Source organism: Calidris pugnax, unplaced genomic scaffold, assembly GCF_001431845.1.
Source record: "Calidris pugnax isolate Ruff unplaced genomic scaffold, ASM143184v1 scaffold294, whole genome shotgun sequence".
Lineage (NCBI taxonomy): Eukaryota > Metazoa > Chordata > Aves > Charadriiformes > Scolopacidae > Calidris > Calidris pugnax.
Window position 1 is genome coordinate 1,314,335 of NW_015094505.1, and position 21,456 is coordinate 1,335,790.

Consider the following 21,456-nt stretch of genomic DNA (forward strand, 5'->3'; position numbering starts at 1 on the left):
AGTATGAGCAATTACATCTTGTTACAACAGTGATAAATGCTTAAGTGCTGCAGATCACTGCAACGAGACCCTCCAGCCCTGGCAAGGGGCCCGGAGCCGGTCCAGACCAATTCTGGATCCATCCGTGGGCTGTGCCATATGTCGCCCTGGCAATTCTTCACAAGCTTTTAATGTTCGCTCTGCCACGCCAGGTGCAAGCTCTTAAAACACCATTGTATGTAACAGTAAACCCAGATATGCTTTGTTCTGGGGTTGTGTTTATCTTGGAAAGCAACTCAAGTTCATTCAAACCCTACTCTAGAATGACCCTCAAAACCAAATAATCTCCTTTCTAATAAAGCAGAGTCGCAAAGAAAGCTTTATTTGCTGAAGAGGATTTACTCTAGCAGATTTGAACCCAGGTAGTAGTACACTGTAGTGCGCATACCCTGTAAAAACTTATAATAGGAGTAAATGCACTCCAACCCTTCCTTTTATCTTGTGAAATTTATTTCCTTTCCGTGACGTTCCACACCACTGCAGCAATCCATCACCCTGCGGTTTCATCATGTAAATTACAATTTGTCCATGTCTATACGCTTTGTCAAACCTGAAGATTAAAAGCTGCTAACAGATGTGTTTTGGCACCAATCTTCACATTCGTATCAAACTTGCTCCTTAAAAAATACAGATTTGCACACTACTCACAAAAACTAAGTGAAAAGCAAACAATTCCATGCTTAATTCAAACGTGTCATATCATATTTGTTGAGATATCCCTCCCCAACTTACATTGACTGGTGAAGGTTAGACCGTGTTCTTGCAAAATGACATGCTCTTGGTAAAATAAAAATCTGTTTTTTGTTGGTACCTTGTCATATCCACCTCATTTCAGAGTCTCATATAAGGGAAACAGTTTGTCCTACGTCCTCCGTCTTTTCCAACTCGTTGGCAATTGCATCTGGACACATACATCTGGTAGAAATGTCACCATTAAAGCCCACACCTAACAAGTGAAATGCCTTCTTGTTAACAACCCACCACAAAACCCACCAAAACTAAAGCAAAAACAAGCTGTGCAAGCAGATAACGTTCAGAGAAGCAACTGGTTTCTTTTACCCCCTCCTACTCAAGGCAAGGAATAGCCGAGGAAGGATGACAGAGCTCCAACAAAGGACAGTCCTGCAGGGAGCTCCCACCAGCCATCAGACAGCCAGAGCTGCATTTTATTCTCTCACTCTACCCTCAAGTTAACATTAAGAATGTTAATAACAACATTTTAAATCCTGTCATCTTTAATAACTATTTATAACAATACTGATAACTCGGGCTTTCTTATTTTCCAAGCTTGCACAACAGCAGCGTTTCCATGCCAGCAGCACAGCCACCAGAAAACAAAAATCCAACAATTTGAAAATGAATGCACTGACATTACTTTTGATTTATACTGTGTTTTCTTCGCAAAATAACTGAATTAGGGCAATACTGTATAAGGAAGACTGAGGGGATAACTTCTCAGTGACGCAGAAAGATGATTTCCTGGCTTCACAAACTAACTCCAAAGGTAACTGAAAGGCTGTGGGACGCTCCAGGTGAGCAGCCAATTTGGACAAGAGAAGTGCCATCAAGTTTTGGGACCAGCACAACCTTACTTGCATCATTTTTTCCTCCCCTCAGTGTTGTGCAAGAGCGTCATCTTGGCACATGCCGGTCCAGACGTGGTTCTTGATTTGCTTCCCCACCCCAAATATTCCAATGAAAGTGTTTTGGAATTAACTACGCATTTAACCAATTCTGCTGGCCCAGTGCTAGCAGATGAATAATTTAGAAAGCATCTGCTTCAACCACAGATTCAGGCCCCTGAGGTCCTGCACAAGGGAGCACATTCAGGACCGATATTTGGGAACTGTAGGACTCCGTGCCTCGTCAGTGTTCCCTACCCCTGGAGATGTCTGCCCCAGCACCATCTTGTGCGAGAAGTTTCAGAATGCATTTACGCTCAATTCCCAACTCACAGCTTCCTTTCCACCTCCCCACCAGACATGATGCTGCCAGAGAGGAACGCCAGAGCTCCTGGGAATCACACCACCAGTCACTCGACCTGCTTGGACTTAACATTGATGTGTCAAAAGGGGGGCACCGTGTGTTTGTCTTCCCACCAGCACCCACGTGGGGCGGAGGGGACCTCGGGGTGCCAAGCAGACACCTTTTCCACGAGCCACTTACGGAGCAACACCAGGGTCAGCATCTCCTGCTCTCGGTGTCTCAAGACCAATGCCCCTTTCCAACAAAACTTGTTATCCAAAGCACCTGCCTCTCCCCGACCCAGAGACACAGCAGGTAATTAGGGGCATTCTGTTTGCTTTAATGAGCAAAACAGCGAGAACACTTATCTTGGCAGCTACACCCAAAAAACTTCCGCAAGTTATCCCTTGCATTGTTTTCAAAATTAGCAGCAGAACCACAGTGTGGGGAGAGACAAAGGAAGAAAAAGGGGAAAAAAACAAACCAAACAAAACAACAACCCAGTGGACTGAAAGTCTCCTGCGTGATGCCATCAGCTCCAAACCTGCAGCCGCATCCACGCGCGCTCCCAGCATGTTAAATCTGCCACAACTGCCGCTCAAGCATGCTTTGAAGGCTATGCCTGAACACAGACCCTCAGATGGCTGGAGTGGAGGCAGATGCAGTCACATTCTTGGCAGGTCTTCTCAGGGTCATCTTTGATGTGGAGAAGTGGTTGGTATTGTTTTCTGCATTGATGTTTGCCCTTGGCACGTGGAAGCCAATGTCCTTGTGCACGGCAGCCCCTCAGCCTGGCCCCATGGCTTGCAACTCGCTGCCTGAACAGCACTGCTTTTTTGGAGGCTCCTCTCAGAGCACAAAAAGGTCTCCTTGGCTCTTCTGGCCAGTTTTCAGTTGCCCATGAAGCAACAGCATCTGTCCCTCATCTCTTCTCAGTGCATGCAAGGAACGCACTTCATTTCTGTCACCTCCCTGGGAGGGTTTGCTCTTGCCTGAAAGCTGCCCAGCTTTGTTGGATATAGGAATCACAGAACGGTTTGGGTTGGAAGGGACCTTAAAGACCATCCAGCCCCACCCCCTGCCCTGGGCAGGGACACCTCCCACCAGACCAGGTTGCTCCAAGCCCCCTCCAACCTGGCCTTGAACCCCTCCAGGGATGGGGCAGCCACAGCTTCTCTGGGCAACCTGGGCCAGGCTCTCACCACCCTCACAGCAAAGAACTTCTTCCCCACTTCTCATCTCAATCTCCCCTCTTTCAGTTTAAAACTGTTCCCCCTCATCCCATCGCTCCCTTCCCTGATCACGAGTCCCTCCCCAGCTTTCCTGGAGCCCCTTTAGGGACAGGAAGGGGCTCTAAGCAACAAGAACTTCCTGAAGAAAGATTAAGGTCCCATTCCCCTTCAGTCAAACCAAGGGCTAAGACTGCACAAAGGGGGACTGGACCTTTGCTCCTTCAAATTACGAGAGGCACGACATTTACTGAAATGGGAGTTCAGTGCCCTGACATTTTTAACAATACAGGCCTTAATTCTTATTAATTCATTGTTTTCTTATTTCATCACCACTTTTCCTAAGCCCACATTCAGCACCCATGCCAAAAAGGGCAGGAGCCACAGTTCAGGGGATGCAGCTGGAGGGAAGGGAGCTCACGCAGGCCAGTGGTATGCTGGTTTATGCAGGTCCAGACCTTCAACATGTGCTCCACGGATGCCTCATTAGAGATGAGGCAGCACAGAGCAAAAGGGGCTAAAAAGCCACTGGGCTCTGGCTCCAGCCTTGGGGTGGCTGTGGGAAGGCAATCATCTGTCCCCTCTGCAATTCTCTTCCATCAAGGGTTTGAAGAAAGTTCCTTCCTTGGCTGCTATCATCACACTTCATTAGAGGAGAAACTTCAATACCAAGGAAGCCGAGCCTCCTTCCTCCACCATGAACATCTCCAGCACCTTCCTCTCGGCTGTTCACATCTCTTGAGGACAGCACATGAGGAGGTAGGTGTATTCCTCACATGAAGCTGTGCACCATTTCACATGACTCCTACCTGTACTTCCAAATTAAACACCATTTCTTGCATACAACTCTGAATCTGCTGCCTTTCCCAGGGTTCCCAAGGACGGGCTGGAAGCCCAGTTGCTTTGATGGCATCTGCACCTCATCTGACTTTCAGCACACAAATGCTTGTTGGGGAGGCGATTTGGGAGCTTGCAGAGCTCCCAGCGGTTCACAGAAGGGTGAGGGGAAAAAGGGGTAAAAGAGCTCCAAAACAACAGTTCATGAGCATAAATTTCCTGGGGAGGCTGCAGAACACTCTCACCACTGCTGCAACTGCAGGAGTTCCCCTCTGCACATCCCCATCCGCAACTCCGCGGGGAGATGGACACAGGGATTCGGTGTAGCGTGGCTGCATGCTTCATCCTTCCTGCCCCTCCACTGCTGACCTCCAGCCAGACCTCACCCTGGGTCAAGCAGGCTCCTCCCGAGCCTACAAACTGCTCTCAGGGGGCTCACTCCTTGACTTCACCTTCTTCTTCTTCTCCCATGACGGGGACCTCCATCCCGCAGCTAGAGTTGACATGCACCCAACAAGCACTTTGCCCTCAAAGGTGTCATGACCCTTGAACTGGGCTGCGGGTTTAATCGCATGTAACTAATTAAGGGAACATCTCTGCAAGCTTGAGAACTGCCCAGTTGTAGGTTCTCACCCTTTTTCGGTCACTCTGGGCTCTGGGATTTGCTCCTTTTTTCCACCTCTGGCTGGGGCAGGAAATGTCACTGCTGGCAGCAATTTAACTGGGCTGATTTCAGTGCTTGACGAGCAATTAGGGGATGGGCAGGTTTCCGTCTCCTGAAGGCGAGGGCAGGAAGGTCAGAGAAAGCACCCAGCGTCCGCCAGCGGCAGACAGAAGCCCTGGAGGCCCCCAGCTCCTCGAAGCCCACCTCAGGCATAGGACTCATCTCTGGAGGACAGAAAACAGCACTCTAGGTTTTATTCTTGGATCTGCTCTTCAAGACTGACCCAGAGAATTTTGTACTTTTTGGGTCCAAAAAAGGGAATTTAAATGGTGAAGACTTGAGCATCAAAATTTTTAGAAGTCTGTGCCTTCTCTCCATTGAGCATCTGGGCAGCAACACATGGCTTCTGAGCTGAATTAAAAGTCATTTCTGAGCATTCTGGCACAGAAATCAAGCGTACTTGCAGCTCTTCAAATATTCTCTCTTCTTTCTCCCCTTTTCTCCCAAACTCATGTAAGGACAATACCTTCCTAAATGCATCTCCACAGTGAAGATGTAAAAAATATACAGAGTCATTAAAGAGCCATCAAGGTGGTTCTACTGTAAAGCGCACTTTGCTCTCCTGATAGCACCCCGGGAAAGCAAAAAGCAAATGGGTCTTGCCCTAGTCCATAGTTCTCCTCCCTCGGATTTTCAATTAAACATTTTAAATTTGCTTGTTACAAAATGCATTAAAAGTAAAACTAATTTGCATTACTTTGGACATTTTTTTCATAAAGAAGAATAGAAGATTTATCCCTCAAGTTAATCCCTGGTATAAGCAGCCATCCCACTACAACTCCCGAGTAAAAATAATAAGGAAGCAAAGTCAATAGAGTCATTATATAGAGCTCAGCAAAGCCGGGCTAATCTATAAGTAATGTAACAACCGCACAAACACAACCGCAAAGCAGCAGGCAGAAAAACAGCAGCTTTTAAACTCGCATATAGAATTTCACATTGTGTCTTGCAGAAATGTGATGTTAGATTTCTACTGACTGAGATTAAAACACTACAGAAAAGACTATTAGTCCTCCCACTGCCGCCACCAAAGCTTTGGTATTCAAGCAGCAGGGACTTCTGCTGCCACTTCAAGAAGTCAAGCTGTTGCAGAATTTCCAGTGCGTCTTGTGAAACTGAAGAGGAAAGCGTGGTGACTGTGATCGTCCACGGCGCGTGAGCTATTTTTGCAGCTGAGTGGGTCTCTGGGTAACCTTCCACACTTGAGCAATTAATTCTAGAGTTGAAGGCAACTCTACACTCGAGGATCTTCAAAAGGGAGAGAGAAAAAAATCACGATGCCACCTCGGGTTCATGACTTTGATTCGTAACAGATGCGGGGACTGTAGCCCTCGTGGTCCCGTGTCAAGTCTGGAGATGTTTTGATGAATTCTGAGCAGATGGAGCATAAACACGATCCCTCACCCATGCACATTTACTGCCTATCAAGTGATTGCACATTCCCGAAAACCCTACTGGGCCTTAGCAGACGGACCTCCCACCCGAATACTCCATCCACACTCTCCAACAGTGAAAACCCTTTTTCCCTTTCTTTCTGACCACAGTATCTACCATGATGCTACACTGCCAGAAAGAAGAGTCACCAAATTTGAAACCCCAACCAAGAGGTCAGCAGGCTTGGCCAGTGACCCAACATGGAGACACAACAATTGGCCTCACCCAGCACCAACCCTCCCTCTCACATCTCCTTCCCACCACAGGACGGTGTCCCTGAGGCTCGAGGAACTTGTGGTCTCCTAAGAGGGACCGTCACATGTCACCCATGGAGCTCCACAACACACATCCTCAACCCACAGCACCCAGACATGTCCCCCAGCGAGAGTCATCACTATTAAATGGGGACTCGGAGTGCCCAAGGACCTAAACCTGCCACCGCTAACTTACAACCTGCTCCTGTAGCCTGAGTACATTAGCATGGCAACTCTTCCCTTCCTAATATTCTCTGCCCTATCGCACACATGCAGGCTTATCGCAGGCTGTTTATCTCATTTCTCTTCCAAGAAAAATTAACATGGAAGCAGACTTTGTTTTTTCTTTCCAGAGAGACAGTATTTTAATATTATCCCTGTAAGTCAAGGCAATTTGAATGATTATCTTACTTAACGATGCTGCTTGTGCTGCCTCCAAAATTGCATTCTGCTTCTAAGAGCACCTGAACAGCTATTCTTTTCTGGTTTAATACTTTTTTTTTCTTTTCCTTTCTTTCCTGGCAGTTAAGGTGAGTCAAACTACCGTCTGCCCTTTCAACCTGGCGTTTTATTACCCCGTAACCAGGCAGGGAGAAAGAAAACCTCTCTCTGCCCAATTAAACGATTAAACTAAATCTCCTATAGCCCACAGGAAATGATCTGAGTTTGTTAAAAGGAAATCACTAATATTTGTTATCTTACACAATCACTTTAAGGGGATTATCGAATACACCTGTTCTTTATACCATACAACTCAGACTAAATTAAAGACAAATTTCACACTTAAAAAAAAAAAAGAAGTCACTCCAGTTAAACTACTCCAAAGAGGTATATATTTATGTGACCAACGCATGCCATCTGTTTGATCTGCAAAAAGGGACTTTACCATAGAAGTCTGAGGTCCTGAGGTCTAACTCATGCTGTGTGTGTGGCACCAGGTACAACTGGCTCCTTCCCTGCGCATACGGCTCCAGATTACTGTTATCATGAAAGTATTGTTTGTGCATGCTAACAGCAAATCATCAGCTGCTCCATAATAGATGCCCACAGCATCCATGACTCACTGTAATTTGAAGGCAATATTAAAAAGATATGGCCATTACACAGGCAAACATGGTTATTTCCACTACAGAAGGCATTTAATTCCCTGCTCATTGCTGTTCCCAGGGGACCGCGTCAACCCGGGGAACATGCCTGCTGCCAGGCTGCAGCACTGGATGGTGGTGTCTCCAGAATGTGACCCTACCACACAACGGCACAGCCTACATAGATGGAGTTTGGCCCCACCTGCACTCAACTACCACCCCCACCTTTAGGTACCTACTGAGGACAACAGGGAAAGACACTACCCATCACGGGTCCATGGGACATGTCAATAATCACAAGATGGAGCTCACCGCAGACACTTTGCTCACGACGTCCCTTGCGACGGCGAGGCCCTGCGCGAAGGTGCGGGCGGCCACGAACGCTCGTGTCACTTGTAGCTTGAGCTTCCGCGGCACGTCCCCGAAGGGCTTCAGCTGCTCGGTGTACTTGCTGACACACTCGAGGTACTCGTCCGTGAAGTGGTACTGGGGGTTGACCAACCGGAACATGCGCTCCAGCAAGCGCGCCCAGAACTCATTGAGCATCTCCTCCAGGTTGACATTGCCACCCACGTAGTACCGCTTCAGCTCCACGAAGAGGTCCTTGAACAGCTCCGAGTTCTGCATGTACAAACGGCCGTATGTCCGCACAAACATGTCGTTCAGCGACTTCTCAGCGTTTTCGAGAAGTTCTTTGAAGAACTCTAGAAAAGAGGCAGAGAAGACACGGTAAACACGGGCATTGGGTTGTGTGGTCGCACGCTGCTACAACCACCACCATTGCTTAACTGGAAAATTCAGCTCACTGAGACCATCACCCAAATGAAATGGAAAAAGAAAAGACTCTCTAAAAATTTTCCAACCATTTACATATCTCACAATTCTTGCTTACTCTTCATAAAGCACACTGCCCCTCAACCTCCTTCCAGACCCGCAGACTTGCACGAGCGAAATCTCTTTTGATGCAAATCTGAACACCACGACAAAAGTCAGCAAAATGAAGAAAAAAAAAAAAGCCAATTTCTTGTGTTACTGTTCAGCCCTCTTAAAAGAAATAATTTCAAAGCACAAGACTATCAGAAAGCAAAAAAAAAAAGAAAGGTGTTTTTTTTCTTAAACAGACATTTTGCACAAATAGGTCTTTTCAGTTCTTGTCAGTTCATTTTCTGAAATCATTATAAACAAGCCTTAAAAATTAACAAGTTTTAATACATTTTAAAAACAAACCTCAAAATCTACCTGCAGGTTCTTTCTCTCCCACCTTGCAAGTTTGCTAGTTCTCAGGGCAGGGCCTGTATCTAATTACCTAATTGGTCCTGATTGCAGACGGGGCTTCAGATGTTTGTGGCAGTACCAAAAAACCACAATTAAGCCAGAATTTCCTCAAAATTCATTGCTCAAAATCCAAGGGCTAAACACTTGGGACAAGAACGACAAAAGAGATTTTTTCAGATGGCAAAGGACGGATGGGGGCCCTTGGGTTTCATGGCTTTCAAAAAGCAAAGCCCCGCTTGGGTTCCCCGTCCCAGCACACCAGACAGCCTGGGGACAGAGAAGTCACCGCATCTCAGCAGTGCCACATATATGTCTCTGATGCTGATAATGAGCTGATCTGACCATGTCTGGCATGTCAGATACATCTGCCAGGTCAGTTTAAAGAGCATCTCCTTCCAAGGCAGTGCCACCAAAGCCATGGCATATCCACCCACGCAAAGACACCCTACCACAAAACCTTTGCCTTGGGGATTTAGTGTAGATGAGCTACAATAAAATAAACAACAGGGGAGGGGTCCATTAAGTCAACTGCATTTGGGCCATTTTGGAACAAAACTCCATGCTACGTTGCCTTATGAAGGAGGTAAGGAGAGCAAGGGTAGGTACCACCCAGGACATGCCACCATAGGGACGCTGGCACCCTGGGTGTGGGTGCAGCCTCTCCCTACCACGTGCGCCAGGAACCATATTATTTTATGCATGCCACCAGCAATTGAAGATTCTGACCTCTGCTTTTCTGTGACTCATATTCAATAAATATTTTTAAATAAAACATGCCTGTGTGGTTTTTTAATCCTTAAAGGAGTAATGTTTAGGGCCAGAAGCTGTTAGAAGGGGGGAATGGGAGAGAATATTTTTGGCCCAGTGTAAATTTAAACCTTGTTAAAACATATAACAAGTATGCTGAAGTTCAGATTTTCATCTTCAAAGTGCTCCAGTACAAACAAAGCCTAACACAGAAAACATTTTCTGGAAAAACTGAAACATTCTTCGAGTTCCTGACGAACAAAGTCATGGGGCTCGGGGCCTGACACGGCTGTATATAATGCAGCCTCTTAGGAGCACGAGAGAAATGATCCAGGGAAGAAGAGATTGATTTCAAACACCCGACATGTCCTCTGTCCAATATCAGCAGGAACCTCCACTTTTGTTCCCATGACTGGCATTTCCTCTCCAGGAAGATTTCTTTCTGTTGAGTTTATACTATAGAGATTAGTTTGGTGTATATTAATTTCTAATTCACTTAATCATTTTGAAGGCTCACTTCCTTCCTTTCCTCAGACTTTTCAGTATCACCAAATAAGTTGTACATTTAAATACTTTTGTGCCAGGCACAAGAACTGGCAGATGCATCAAGAAACTCTTCAAAAGGCATTAGATTTTGAAATTATATTGATGGGAAATCCATTAAATACTTCCAACCACTAGACTAAAGGAACCCAAAGCAATGTTTTAGGCCAGGAAAGTTATCTCAAGTAATACATCCATATTACCATAACCAATTTATTCTCTTGCCCAAACTCCTTTTATTGGTTACACTCCAAAGTGGAAGCTGAATAAACTGTATCCAGGCTTTAGAGCACTTCATCTCTTAGCTATTTTTCATGTGGGCTAGAACCAGGTATGTTCATTAAATATCCTGGGGGTAAAAAAAAAAAAGCAGCCTAATTAGCATCAAATAGCTTTGCACCTGCAGTCTTCCAGCCAGCAGGTTTTCCTTGCCCAAAAGGAAGGATAAATAGAGGAAATGAAAACTTCCCACCAAACCCAGCCACTTCTGAAAGCCCACCACACAGCTGCTGGAGAAGGCACCACGCAGGTGCAAAGCCATCGTCCCTGCTCGAGCACCGGCCAGCGTCTTCTCAGGCCCCTTCTCAAGTGCCCCGTTCCAAATAAGAAGGGGAGGAGGACAGGGGAGGCTGTGTGCCCACCACATCCCACAGCCCTCCTGCCCCACATCCCACAGCCCTCCTGCCCCACATCCCACAGACCCTCCCTGCGCCGTGCCAACGGGATGCCCCAGTGACTGGTGCCGGTGGCTTGGCCCATGGGTGGCCTCGCTAGGCCCCGGAGCCTGCTGGGGTGTGGGTAAGGTGGGGAGGAAGGATGCCGAGGGGCCAGCGAGCAGTGATGCACCCAGCAATGGGACCTTCCTCCACACTACGCACAGCGTTCGTAACTCGGTCAGTGGGATTAAATGAGATCTATCTCTAGGTTTTACTCCAGCTGGTGGCATCCTCAGTTTCTGTCTCCCCGTCAAGAAACCAGCTTGGGCACAGGAAGGTTAAGCTTTTCTCTACGCAAACCATGGCCATAGACGTCTGCAATGAAGAGAAGAAAGCCCACCAGTCCTTTCCTTTTTATGACTTAAATGCTAATCTGACTAGTAACTCCCTACATCTAATTAGATATTAATTCTCCCCTTCACAGAAACAAGCTGATTAACAAACACCAACGTAACCCAGCATTAACCTTGCCACTACAAGAAGAAAAATGGCAAGTTCCTCTCTTACGTCTTGACTGTTTGCTGGGTAAAATAAATGACCACCTTTCATTTGTATTAGAAGTTGACTTGTTCTCAAACAAAGCAAACACACAAAGGCCTGGGTTGCTTATTTTACAGCACTGTAAAAGCACGTTTTACAGCTGTGTTGCAAGCAATCTGTACTCATTAAATTATCACTCTGACAGCCTTCCTGTGAAAAGCTGTCAAAGGCAAACATTTTTCACAGCCAACAAATCATACTTTGCTGGTGCTCCCCAAGACGCCGCTATCCGGAGGGATGGCAGGCTCTCTCTCCCCTCCCAGTCACCTTGCTTAAGTGCCCAGGACAAGGGCTGGCCCCTCTGTGGACAAACAGGCATAAGCACACACACAGTGCCGAGCAGGGCTTCACAAATTTCCCCCAGGGAGCTGTGTGTGGCTTGAAGGTCTCCCTGGTTCTCTTTCCTGAGAGCAGAAGAACACGAAGAGATGCCTGGGCTACCCAGAGAGGACAGACAAGGCGCTGGGCTCATGGGGCTCAGCCAGCTCTGGCCCAAGATATGGGAGCAATTCCACTGTTTCAACCCATCTCATCGCCAGCTCTGGCCCAAGATACGGGAGCAATTCCACTGTTTCAACCCATCTCATCTACACCTTGCTGATGCAAAGCCATCTATCCTGTCCCTCGGGGTGGTGCTCAGGAGGATGAGTGCAGGAGCAAGGGTACCAGCAGCTGCCCAGTGGAGCCACAAAACCTTTTTTCCTAACCCCAAGAAGAAAGTTTAAAATTTGTCTGGATTGCAAAATAAATCCTGTGGACGCTCCCTACTTTGATGCTCGAAGGAAGATGACATTTCCAATGCAATTAACTTTTAGAGATAGAAAAGGCAGTAATCTGCAGTCAGGCAACCAACAGCTCTGGGCTTTGTTTATTCCTTTAACACGCCTGAATTTCAGGGTAGAATTTCAATGCCCAACACTCAGGGAAAGCCTAGAGATGTCATGAAACAGTAGAAAGACTGGATGTGCTGTATCTGATATTTCTGCAATATCTGGGGGGAAAAAAAAATAAAATAAATCTGCTTTTGAACAAACCCTTCCATAAAAGAGCACAGTGGGAAAGATAACTAACCATAGTTACTTGGCAATTTCCTTTTTTCCAGGTAATAAGATGTATTACCTGTTTGCAGCTTGAGGGCAGAGCAGCCCTCCCAGTAACCCAGCGCAGGAGAGCACCGCACCTCCCCAAGGAGCTTCCATATGACATCAGTTCCCAGAATAATTCAAAACAACCTTTCTTCTGAATTGCGGATGCAGGAGGTACTTGAAGAAACACAATCACTCCACCCACTGCAAGACGCAGGGCAAATCCCACCTCCAGACAACATATCCCCTTCCTTGGATTTTTATACCCAGTATTTTTTTTTGATCTTGGATGCATAGGTCTCATCTGAAAATATCCCCTTTTTTTTGAAATAAAAAGAGATGCAACATTTTCCTATTCCTTGCGCTAATATTTTCAGATATATTAAAAGTAGAATTTTCATGCAAGAGGGCTTTTGATGAGGAGAGCCCGCTGCTGCAGGGCACAGTCCTACCTAAATCAAAGGCACCTCCTGGAAATTAGATGAACGCATCAAAAGGGCACGTTCCTCTTCACCCGCAGGCAGGTTTGGCATTTCCCTAAAATGATGATGACAGAAGCAGCAGCAAAACTGCCTGGCCTGAGATGCCTCCTGCCACCACCAGTGCCAGCGTCCTCTGTCCCTCCCCCCGGCAGGGGAGACCTCAGGGCTGAACCCACAGCCAACCACCTCAGAGTGCAAAATTTTGCCTGGAATTTCCTGATCTTTAGGAATGAAATGCATTTATTTCAGAAAATGATTTCCTGGAGAGAAGTAGAGCTCCATGGCACACAGCTTGCTGCTCTTCCAACATCTGCAAAGAGTCAAACCATGAGCAACCTGGGGCTCAGCACCAAGAATCCACAGTTTTTAGAGCAGAGAAAACCTGAACCACAGTGCAAAAAAAGGCAGAGAGTCTTATCCAAGAGCTTGGCAAAGCAGTTGAGCCAAGGCGTTCTCCAGATGCCCATCTGTTGGCCACGTTTGGGTGTGCTGGTGGCCTTCAAAGAGCAGGCCTTTGAAAAGGCACCTTTCTGCTCCCAGAGGCCACCAGGAATGCTACACTTCCCATGCACCAGGTTTGCTTGGTTTAGAGCTGTTTTCAACTGGCCTTGCTCTGTTTGAGGTTTCCAAATTAACAATGCAAACAGATACCAGGTAGACATGCAATTCCTCAACACACCTTAAAAACCAAATAAAGCCAGGCTCAAGCATGCAGAGGGAATGTGCTGAATTTTTATGGGCACAATTAATTAGTTTCAGATAATTTGCCACCCAGCTTTTCGGGTATACTCTTAATATGTTGTCCAGATTATGATTAATTAAGGACTGTCTGTCTTACCAAAACCTTTAATTTGCTTGTCTGTGTAGACAATTATGCTTTCTAGTATGTACAGGAGAAGACTGCCACAAAGAGATTAATTATATTTTCTCATAAAATGGTTTACTCATAAAACGTCCACAACAGCGAGATGGATTCCCAGATGGATGCTCCTGCCCGAGCCGTGGCCCCGAAGGCTCCAGTGCCGGCACCGTCCCAGCCCCTTCATAGAGGTGCATCTGTGGATGCAAACTCCACCCTGCAGCTGCTCCTACCATACGAAGCCAAATTCAACCCAGACAGATAAAACGAATTTGGAGGGGAAAAATAAAAAAAAAAAAAGGAAGAGATGAATGTTTCACAGCTCTTTTCACCTGGAAGGTGCAGCCGTCCATAGTCATGCCACCTACTCCAAAGGAAAAAGAGATTTTTTTTCTAAATGTGCCTCATTATTTTTAATATGCCTTCACTTCCTTTATTGCATATACCGCATTTGTATCACAGCTCTTTTCACCTGGAGGGTGCAGCCGTCCATAGCCATGCCACCTACTCCAAAGGAAAAAGAGATTTTTTTTCTAAATGTGCCTCATTATTTTTAATATGCCTTCACTTCCTTTATTGCATATACCGCATTTGTAATTTCCACCAGGGAAAAACAAACCATAGCTTAACAACCTTTTTCCAGAAGTGTTGAGAAACCGATGAATACATAGTGTTAACACATTTATTGAATATGAACTCAGGAAGGGCAGGGCAAATCCACAAGCTGTTTCTCTGTCCTGTTTTCAAACATGTGTTAGCACTTACTGACACGGGAAGAACTCTTCCGCGGAGTTTGAAGAAGTACAGGCTTAAATCATGCCAGTGTCACAGCAACAGCCCCGAGACATGAACCTTGGAGAGCTGGGAGGGACAACAACATCGCCCCGTACTTCGCTTGATTAGCCAAAGGTTTCAAGACAACAACAATTGGGCTTCAGCCTTAGAGCAGAAAAAACACAACCACCAAAACCCAGGGATTTCTATAAACTCTTGTTTCTGGAGGGCCCAAGAACATCATCTTCATCTGCCTGCCCGGGGCTGGCAGGAGCCCAGAAGAGCAGGGAAGGACACGCAGCACGAGATCACCACCGTCACACTGAGATTGAGCTCCTAAAGGAGTAAGAAGCACCAAAGGAGGGGGGTGGGGGGGAACAGGATGGAGGTGGCCATCTGTGATTCAAGAAGCAAACAGCAGCACATCACATTAGGAAAGTGGCAACAGCAGAAATGTCCTTGAACCCTCTTGGTCTATCCCGCTTCGCCACATTCCAGGACAAGCCCAGCCTTTGCAGCCTCCTCATCCCCATTTCCAGGAACCATCATGTCCCCTCCTGGGTCAGCTATAGTGGGTCTCTCCTGCTGCTCTCACGCTGCCTCCTCCCCAGTCCTTCCATCACCCTCCTTGTGACCACAAGCCAATGGCAGTCTTTCCCAACGCACTTCCCTCGCTGCTTCATGTCTTCTTCCCTCCACTCCCTCCCCATGGCTAATGCTCGCTGCTCCCATTCCTCAAGCTCACCTGGCTTTTCAAACACATCTATTATTTCTCAGCAGCTTTAGCCTGCTGACCCAGGCCCATTGGGTACTCACGCACCAACCTCCCGTCCTGAACAGCAAACATCGCCCACCAAAAGCGAAAAATCTGAAAGCAAGTTCCTTCAGGTTGCCTGCCACATACTCCCATTCAGAGGAGCTTTCTGGGACACTCACTAAGGTATTTCACACATACGTATTTTTCCAAGCCGCCTTTCCTACAACTGCTGTTGAAGAGCTTGAGGAGGACCCATGCTGTCAAACGACAGGGATGGCTTTCTTGTTCCCGTTACCTCAGCTCCCCTCATCTCATTATATTTGCCTCAAGAGCTCTTCCAGCTAGGGCCGTCTCCTCTGGTTATCCACCATGCCAACAGCTGGACACTAAGATGTGACAGTACATTTAATGCTAACAAAATAACTCCAGTTCTGCACTGGTGGGATATCACACCTCCAAGTCCACCACAAGACCCCCAAATGCCCCCAACTCAACCAGCATGCAGGGGAGCAGCTCCCAGGACTCCACAAGCAACCCAAGCCCACACATGGGGTGGGTAGGTGGTTCCACTGTGCAGGGAAGAGGAAGAGAGAGTTAATTTTAAACAGACAAACAATACCTCATTGACTGGTTGACAGCAATTAGTAACCAGAGAGCACCAGGCACGTTTCCTGTAGCCAAGTATAAAGCTCGGTGCCCGTACCTGTGCTTTCAGAAAAAAATAATCAAAAGCCTAAGAGCAGTTTACCTGTGATCTTAACAGCAGAACTGCTCGGACCCAAGACACCAGAAAACTGTTTGAGCCCTCCAAACCTGTCCAGAAAGTGGCTTTGCCCATTGATAAAGTCTTTGCTCAGTTATAAAAGTCTCATTTTCCCACCTCCCACCTACAGGGCAGGGGCCTGCCCACTGCTTTGAGATCTCCTCCTTCTGAGACAACTTGACCCCAGGATCCTTCTTGAGCCTGCCAAAACAGAGGTCTAGTCCCTACCCTTCTGAACGAACAAGACTAAAAATCACAGTGGTTTCTGTACCTCCTTAAGAATCTCCAGATGGAGAGGAGCCTGCTAAAAGACAACAAAGAACAAACAAGCTTTCCCAGCACAGACAGCAGAGAATTTGTTTCAGCGCTGCTGCAGTGAGTGGGAAAACACAAACAAAAGCCCACAAGTGGGATTTTCTAAAGGAAGTGTGTTGGTGGTTGCTCCCTTCTGCTTCTCTTCCTAAATGACTCCATCCCTGCCCTGAGGAAAAATGGGTCTGAAACAGGGTCTGAAGGACTGGCTCTCAGCAGAAGGCAACTGCTGCTTCTGCAAAACATGAGAGACCTTCCCACCATTTTCTGCCCTGGTGAGTACAACATTTAGTGCCATCCCTTTCTGGAGAGGGTAGAATGAGGCAGTGCCTCCATCTAGACATGACTGGTACCAGACAGACAAAACCATGTTAATGATGCAGCCATCATCATCGTGCTCGCCGGAGGACGGGTTGTAATGGTAGAGCTCTCCCCACCACACAGACACATTCAGAAGCACAAACATGCTGTGGCTCCAGCACAGCAAGCATCAAAGGGCCACCAGGTCTCTACTGCTACAGCACCCAGAGCTGGCTCCAGCAGGGACCAACGTGCCAGCAGTCAGGGCTAACCCCTGGGTCTGGGGTGCATGGGGGAACCTGGCACACGAGCAGGATGAGGTCCCAGGTCTCTGCTTCTGCAGGTACTTTCCGATAAAAGAGTTAAGGGTAGATGAAGGTCCCTAAAGGGCAGTTATTTCGGTAAGGCAGAGCGCCCCGATGGTCTGCCAAATTCTAACTATAGGAGCGGTGGGCTGGGCACCCGCCGGCTCGTCTTTCACCCTTTGCCTCCACACTGCCCTGAGCAGAGGAGATGAAACCACCACAAGCTTCCCCTCATCCATCCTGTCTTGATCCCAGCTATTAATACTTCCCAGCCATGTGTCCACACCTAAATCCTACCTGGAGACAGTGGCTGGAAACTAAGGGTTATCTGAACAATGAAATCTAGATGAAGAAATGAGATTACAAGTGGGGTTTTTCAACAGTTGTAGCAGAGTTTGCAAGACATTTGGCCAATGCTCCATCTGACAAGCTACTCGGACTCAGCCACGAGTCAGTTATCAGAAGTAAACTGGCCTTTGGGCACCCAGGAGTAACACAAAGCTGGCACTGGAAGATCATGGGCACCCTGGGATGGATGCTTCAAAGATGCATGGCATGACCCCACTTTACAGCTACATGAGAAACTGGATGTGAGAAGCTGTGGCTGCTCTGCCCAACACGGAGCCCACGCACAGGGGTCCCCCTCCGGCCCCCGCGCAGGGAGGGGTGGGGGCACCATGGTCTGGGGGACCCCTGGCTGGCTCCTGCTGCTGGGGCTTGGTTTCTTTCCGCTCATTGCCCCAAAAGGGTTTTGTTTTATATTTCTGCATTTGTTTTATTTTAAATGCTAATGGAAAAGTCAGGGGGAGCAGATAGGAAAAAAACCAGGGTTCTCAGCATTTAATAGAGAGAGACAGACACCGCTCAGACAGGACCATTTCGTACAAACCCTGCTGTCGCTCGGGCACTGGGAACACCAACCCTACTGCCAGCGCGGCCGGGGACAAGTCACTCCACTTGTCTCTGTGCACAGCATTCCCCAACAACAAGGGCTGCAGAAGTGTGTCGCCCCCCCTGAACCCAGAGTGCCCAGGAGAAAGGGACAGGAGGTTCAAGGGCAGCAGCAAAAGCCCTTGTGAAACACAGGGGCAGGAGAAGCAGCAGGCACCTACATCCTCTAAGAAACTCAGGAGGTGCCTTTAACAAGAAAAAAACCCTAAGAACATCTTATCTAGGAAGCAAGAGAATGGCGGAAAGGCTGCACAAGAGTTATGTGCTATGTCCTGTCCCTGCTCCAGGTCCTCAGAACAGCTGAGCCATTTCCCCAAAGCACTGCTCAGCCAGCACAGCTCCCGGCGTGGAAAACTTCAGCCTCTAAGGGCAAAAGAGGTGAAAGTTCGAGTTTAATAAATGGGACCGAGTGTTTATGCAGGCTTAATGTCACCATTAATCCTATTAATGCTATTAATCCCTGGGGGAGGGAGGGGGAGGACACTAACTGGTGAAGATGAGACAAGAAAAGGGGATTTTTTTTAGGAAAAAAAAAAAAGGAAAAAAAAGGGGGGGACAACATGGCATGCTTTAAATCTTGACTGCTATAGCTGCTTCTACGGCAGGAGATATCATTGCAGTTGCACAGTTTTGTGGTTTTCCCATGGCTGTCACTGTCACGGGGACACTGACGTGGCCACTGAATCTCATCCACACATTTCTCAATGAAGCCCGTAAACGTATCTGAGATCACGTACACCAGAAAAAAAGAGCAAATCTTCACCTTAAAAACATTTAGCAATGGGGAACGTGACAAGTCCCAAAGTATTTTTTATTTTATTAAATAAGCATTTCCCTTACTGCTGAAATTATATAGCTTACTCCTACACTGGGATTGGGCTAGTGGCTTAAATTACAACCGGAGAGACCCTCAGGAGCATACATCGCTGTACTGTAAGCAAATATTTAGACAGGATGTATAAGATACGGGACTCCAAAGCTCCAGTCTGCTCCCAGCATCTGCAAATGGAACCTGTGGAGGAGGACCTGACGCTGTTACACTACACACGAGGAGCCAGAATGACTTCTGGTCAGCCCTTTGGGGACAGATAATCAGCAGCTTGTTCCCTGCTCCCGATTAAGAGGAGATAATCCATTCCTGTACGTCTTTGGTGTCAGATCAGAGCAATTCTGGCAAGAGTTCCAACGGCAGACACAGTGCCCCGGCAACAGCTGATGCAAAGGCTGCAGGAGCCACGGGGCACCATCCAAGGGACGTGCTGCTGCTTCCACTGTCCTTTTGCAGCAGCAACTGCGGGAAAGGTCAAGCAGTTGGAGAAGGAATTGGAGTTGGAGCACAACAGAGGCAGCAGCACAGCTTTGCCTCTCTTCTCAGACCCCAATGTCAAGGCTGAGAGATTAGCAGTCAGGGAATGTGCACCAAAGAGCTCCAAAGAGCTGGAGGACACGGTTTGCTGCTTGAGCTGCACCCTGGAGTCATTCCCCCTGCACAGCTGTAGCACAGAGGATTTCTTAGGGAATATGGTGGAGGGGAGAACTTTGTAGGGTAGGGTTGATGGTTGGGCTCGATGATCTCAAGGGTCTTTTCCAAGCTGAACAATTCTATGATTCCATGATTCTTAAAGAGAGGAAGGTGCACAGATCTTTTGCATCAGCTTTGTTTCCATCAGAATGGATTTAGCTACTACTCGCGAGGCTGCCCTAAAGAGCTGCAAACCCTCTAATCAGAGCATGGGCCCATGCAAAGGAAGAGCTCTGGAAAGGATGACATGCTTTTCCAATCTCATCCCCAGAGGTCAGGTCTTGATCATTTCTCCGTCCTGTAGTTAGGTCACATCACATCAAGAAGCATGGCAAGAATTACATTGGACAAGGAGAACTCCAAAGTGCAAGGCAGAACTGACCACAGTTGACCTGGTATTTAAGAAACGTATAGACATGGCTCTTCAGGGCATGCTCTAGTGCCCAAGGTTATTGGTTTATGGTGAGGTGTTGAGTGTGGGGTTTAGTTGGTGGGTGCGGTGTTTTTGGTGGGCGTTTGGTGTGGTGTGTTTTGTATTTGTTTGGTGGTGGTTTTGGTTTTTCCCTTCCAACCACTAAGATTCTGTGATTCTGTGACCTGATGACCAAGCACCAGGACCAAAGGAAGGCAACATCACACCACAAGGAGCCATCACAATCACCCAACAGCAGGCTCTTAAACAAACACAACTACCAGGGCAGGGCACTGCACTCCACAATTTTTGCAGAACTGCGCTCCAGGGCACTGCACTCCACAATTTTTGCAGAAGAGTCTGAGGAGCTCAGAGGGGAGATTCTTCAACCTGCCCCAGCCACAGGCAAGAGCATGGCTGAAGAAGGGGTGCCTTCAGCCTCCAGGTGACTGGGCTGGAGGGAGAGAAGCAGTCATAATTAAAAGTCTTCCAAGAGGCAAATGATGGAAGATAGTAATCAGTTCATCTCTGCTTCTACCCCAGGTAAGATTAAAAAAAAAAAGTTAATCCCTAAATCAGCTTTGTCTGCAGCAAATGAAGACTGAGATCTGATACTAGCAAACGCTCAAAGACAGGGCCATTAGGCTGTGGGACAAGCTGAGGAGGCTGCTACTTCTCCTTCATTAGTTCTGCACAGGGCAGAGCAACACTCTCCAGGGGCAGGTTGGGCAAAGTAAATCCCACTTCCAGCAACAGGATCACAGCATCCCCTTCCAGATTTGCCTGTCAAGGGCTCCCAGGGCTAAGGTCAGGATGAGACCCGCACCGGGGACGCTGCGAGGGGCTGAGGGAGAACCGTGCAGCGCCCACAGAACGGCTCCTACAGGGCTCCCCATCACAGCTCCCCCGTTTTGAAGCCTCGTGCTTTGACAGGTACCCAGCTCAGCTTGGCTTAGTATCACCTGCCATCCTGCAAGCCTTCTCTCAGCCTGCAAAGGGGCAGGCACACCTAGCACCACCTCAGGGATGCCAACAGAGTGAACCCTGCACGCTCTTTGTTTTCAGTGCAGCATTTCAAAAAGCCTCGTCGTTCATTTAAGGTGAAGCAGATGCTGTTCCTCTGGTCTCTTTGAAAGGGCTTATCTATGGGCTGGATTTCATTAAGTGCCTTGTTCTGCCTTTAATAAGCTTGCAAGTCTAGACACTTTGGTTCTCTCTCTATCACCCCTTTGGTGTACCAGCAGGTAGAGACAACAGAGGTTAAGAGGGAAATATTTAGCTAGCAGATTTAGATGCTATCAAGCTGATTGCGTAATTCCACTTTGACTCACTGCAATTTCATACCCAGGGACTTTTTTGCTTACCTGAGTGCCAATCCCTTTTGAAAGAAAGGAGCTGCTACCTGCTGCAGTAGTGCAGAGGAGGTCCCTGGGAGGCTGAAGGCCCAACTTCAAGATATTAGCAGAAAATCCATGTCAAACCAATGACCAAACAAAGGAGAAGAGTCCAGGGGAAAAAAAAAAAAAAAAAAAAAAAAAAAAAAATA

The 21,456-nt window shown here is 47.5% G+C and overlaps 1 protein-coding gene across 1 annotated transcript in view; it reads right to left on the minus strand.

Moving 5' to 3' along the window:
• GPC4 (glypican 4) overlaps positions 1-21,456 on the minus strand; it is a 42,119-nt gene that overhangs the window by 13,282 nt on the left and 7,381 nt on the right. Inside the window, exon 2 of the mRNA XM_014963139.1 lies at positions 7,880-8,271. Within this exon, the coding sequence (XP_014818625.1) occupies positions 7,880-8,271 (392 nt within the window). The remainder of the gene's footprint in view (positions 1-7,879; positions 8,272-21,456) is intronic.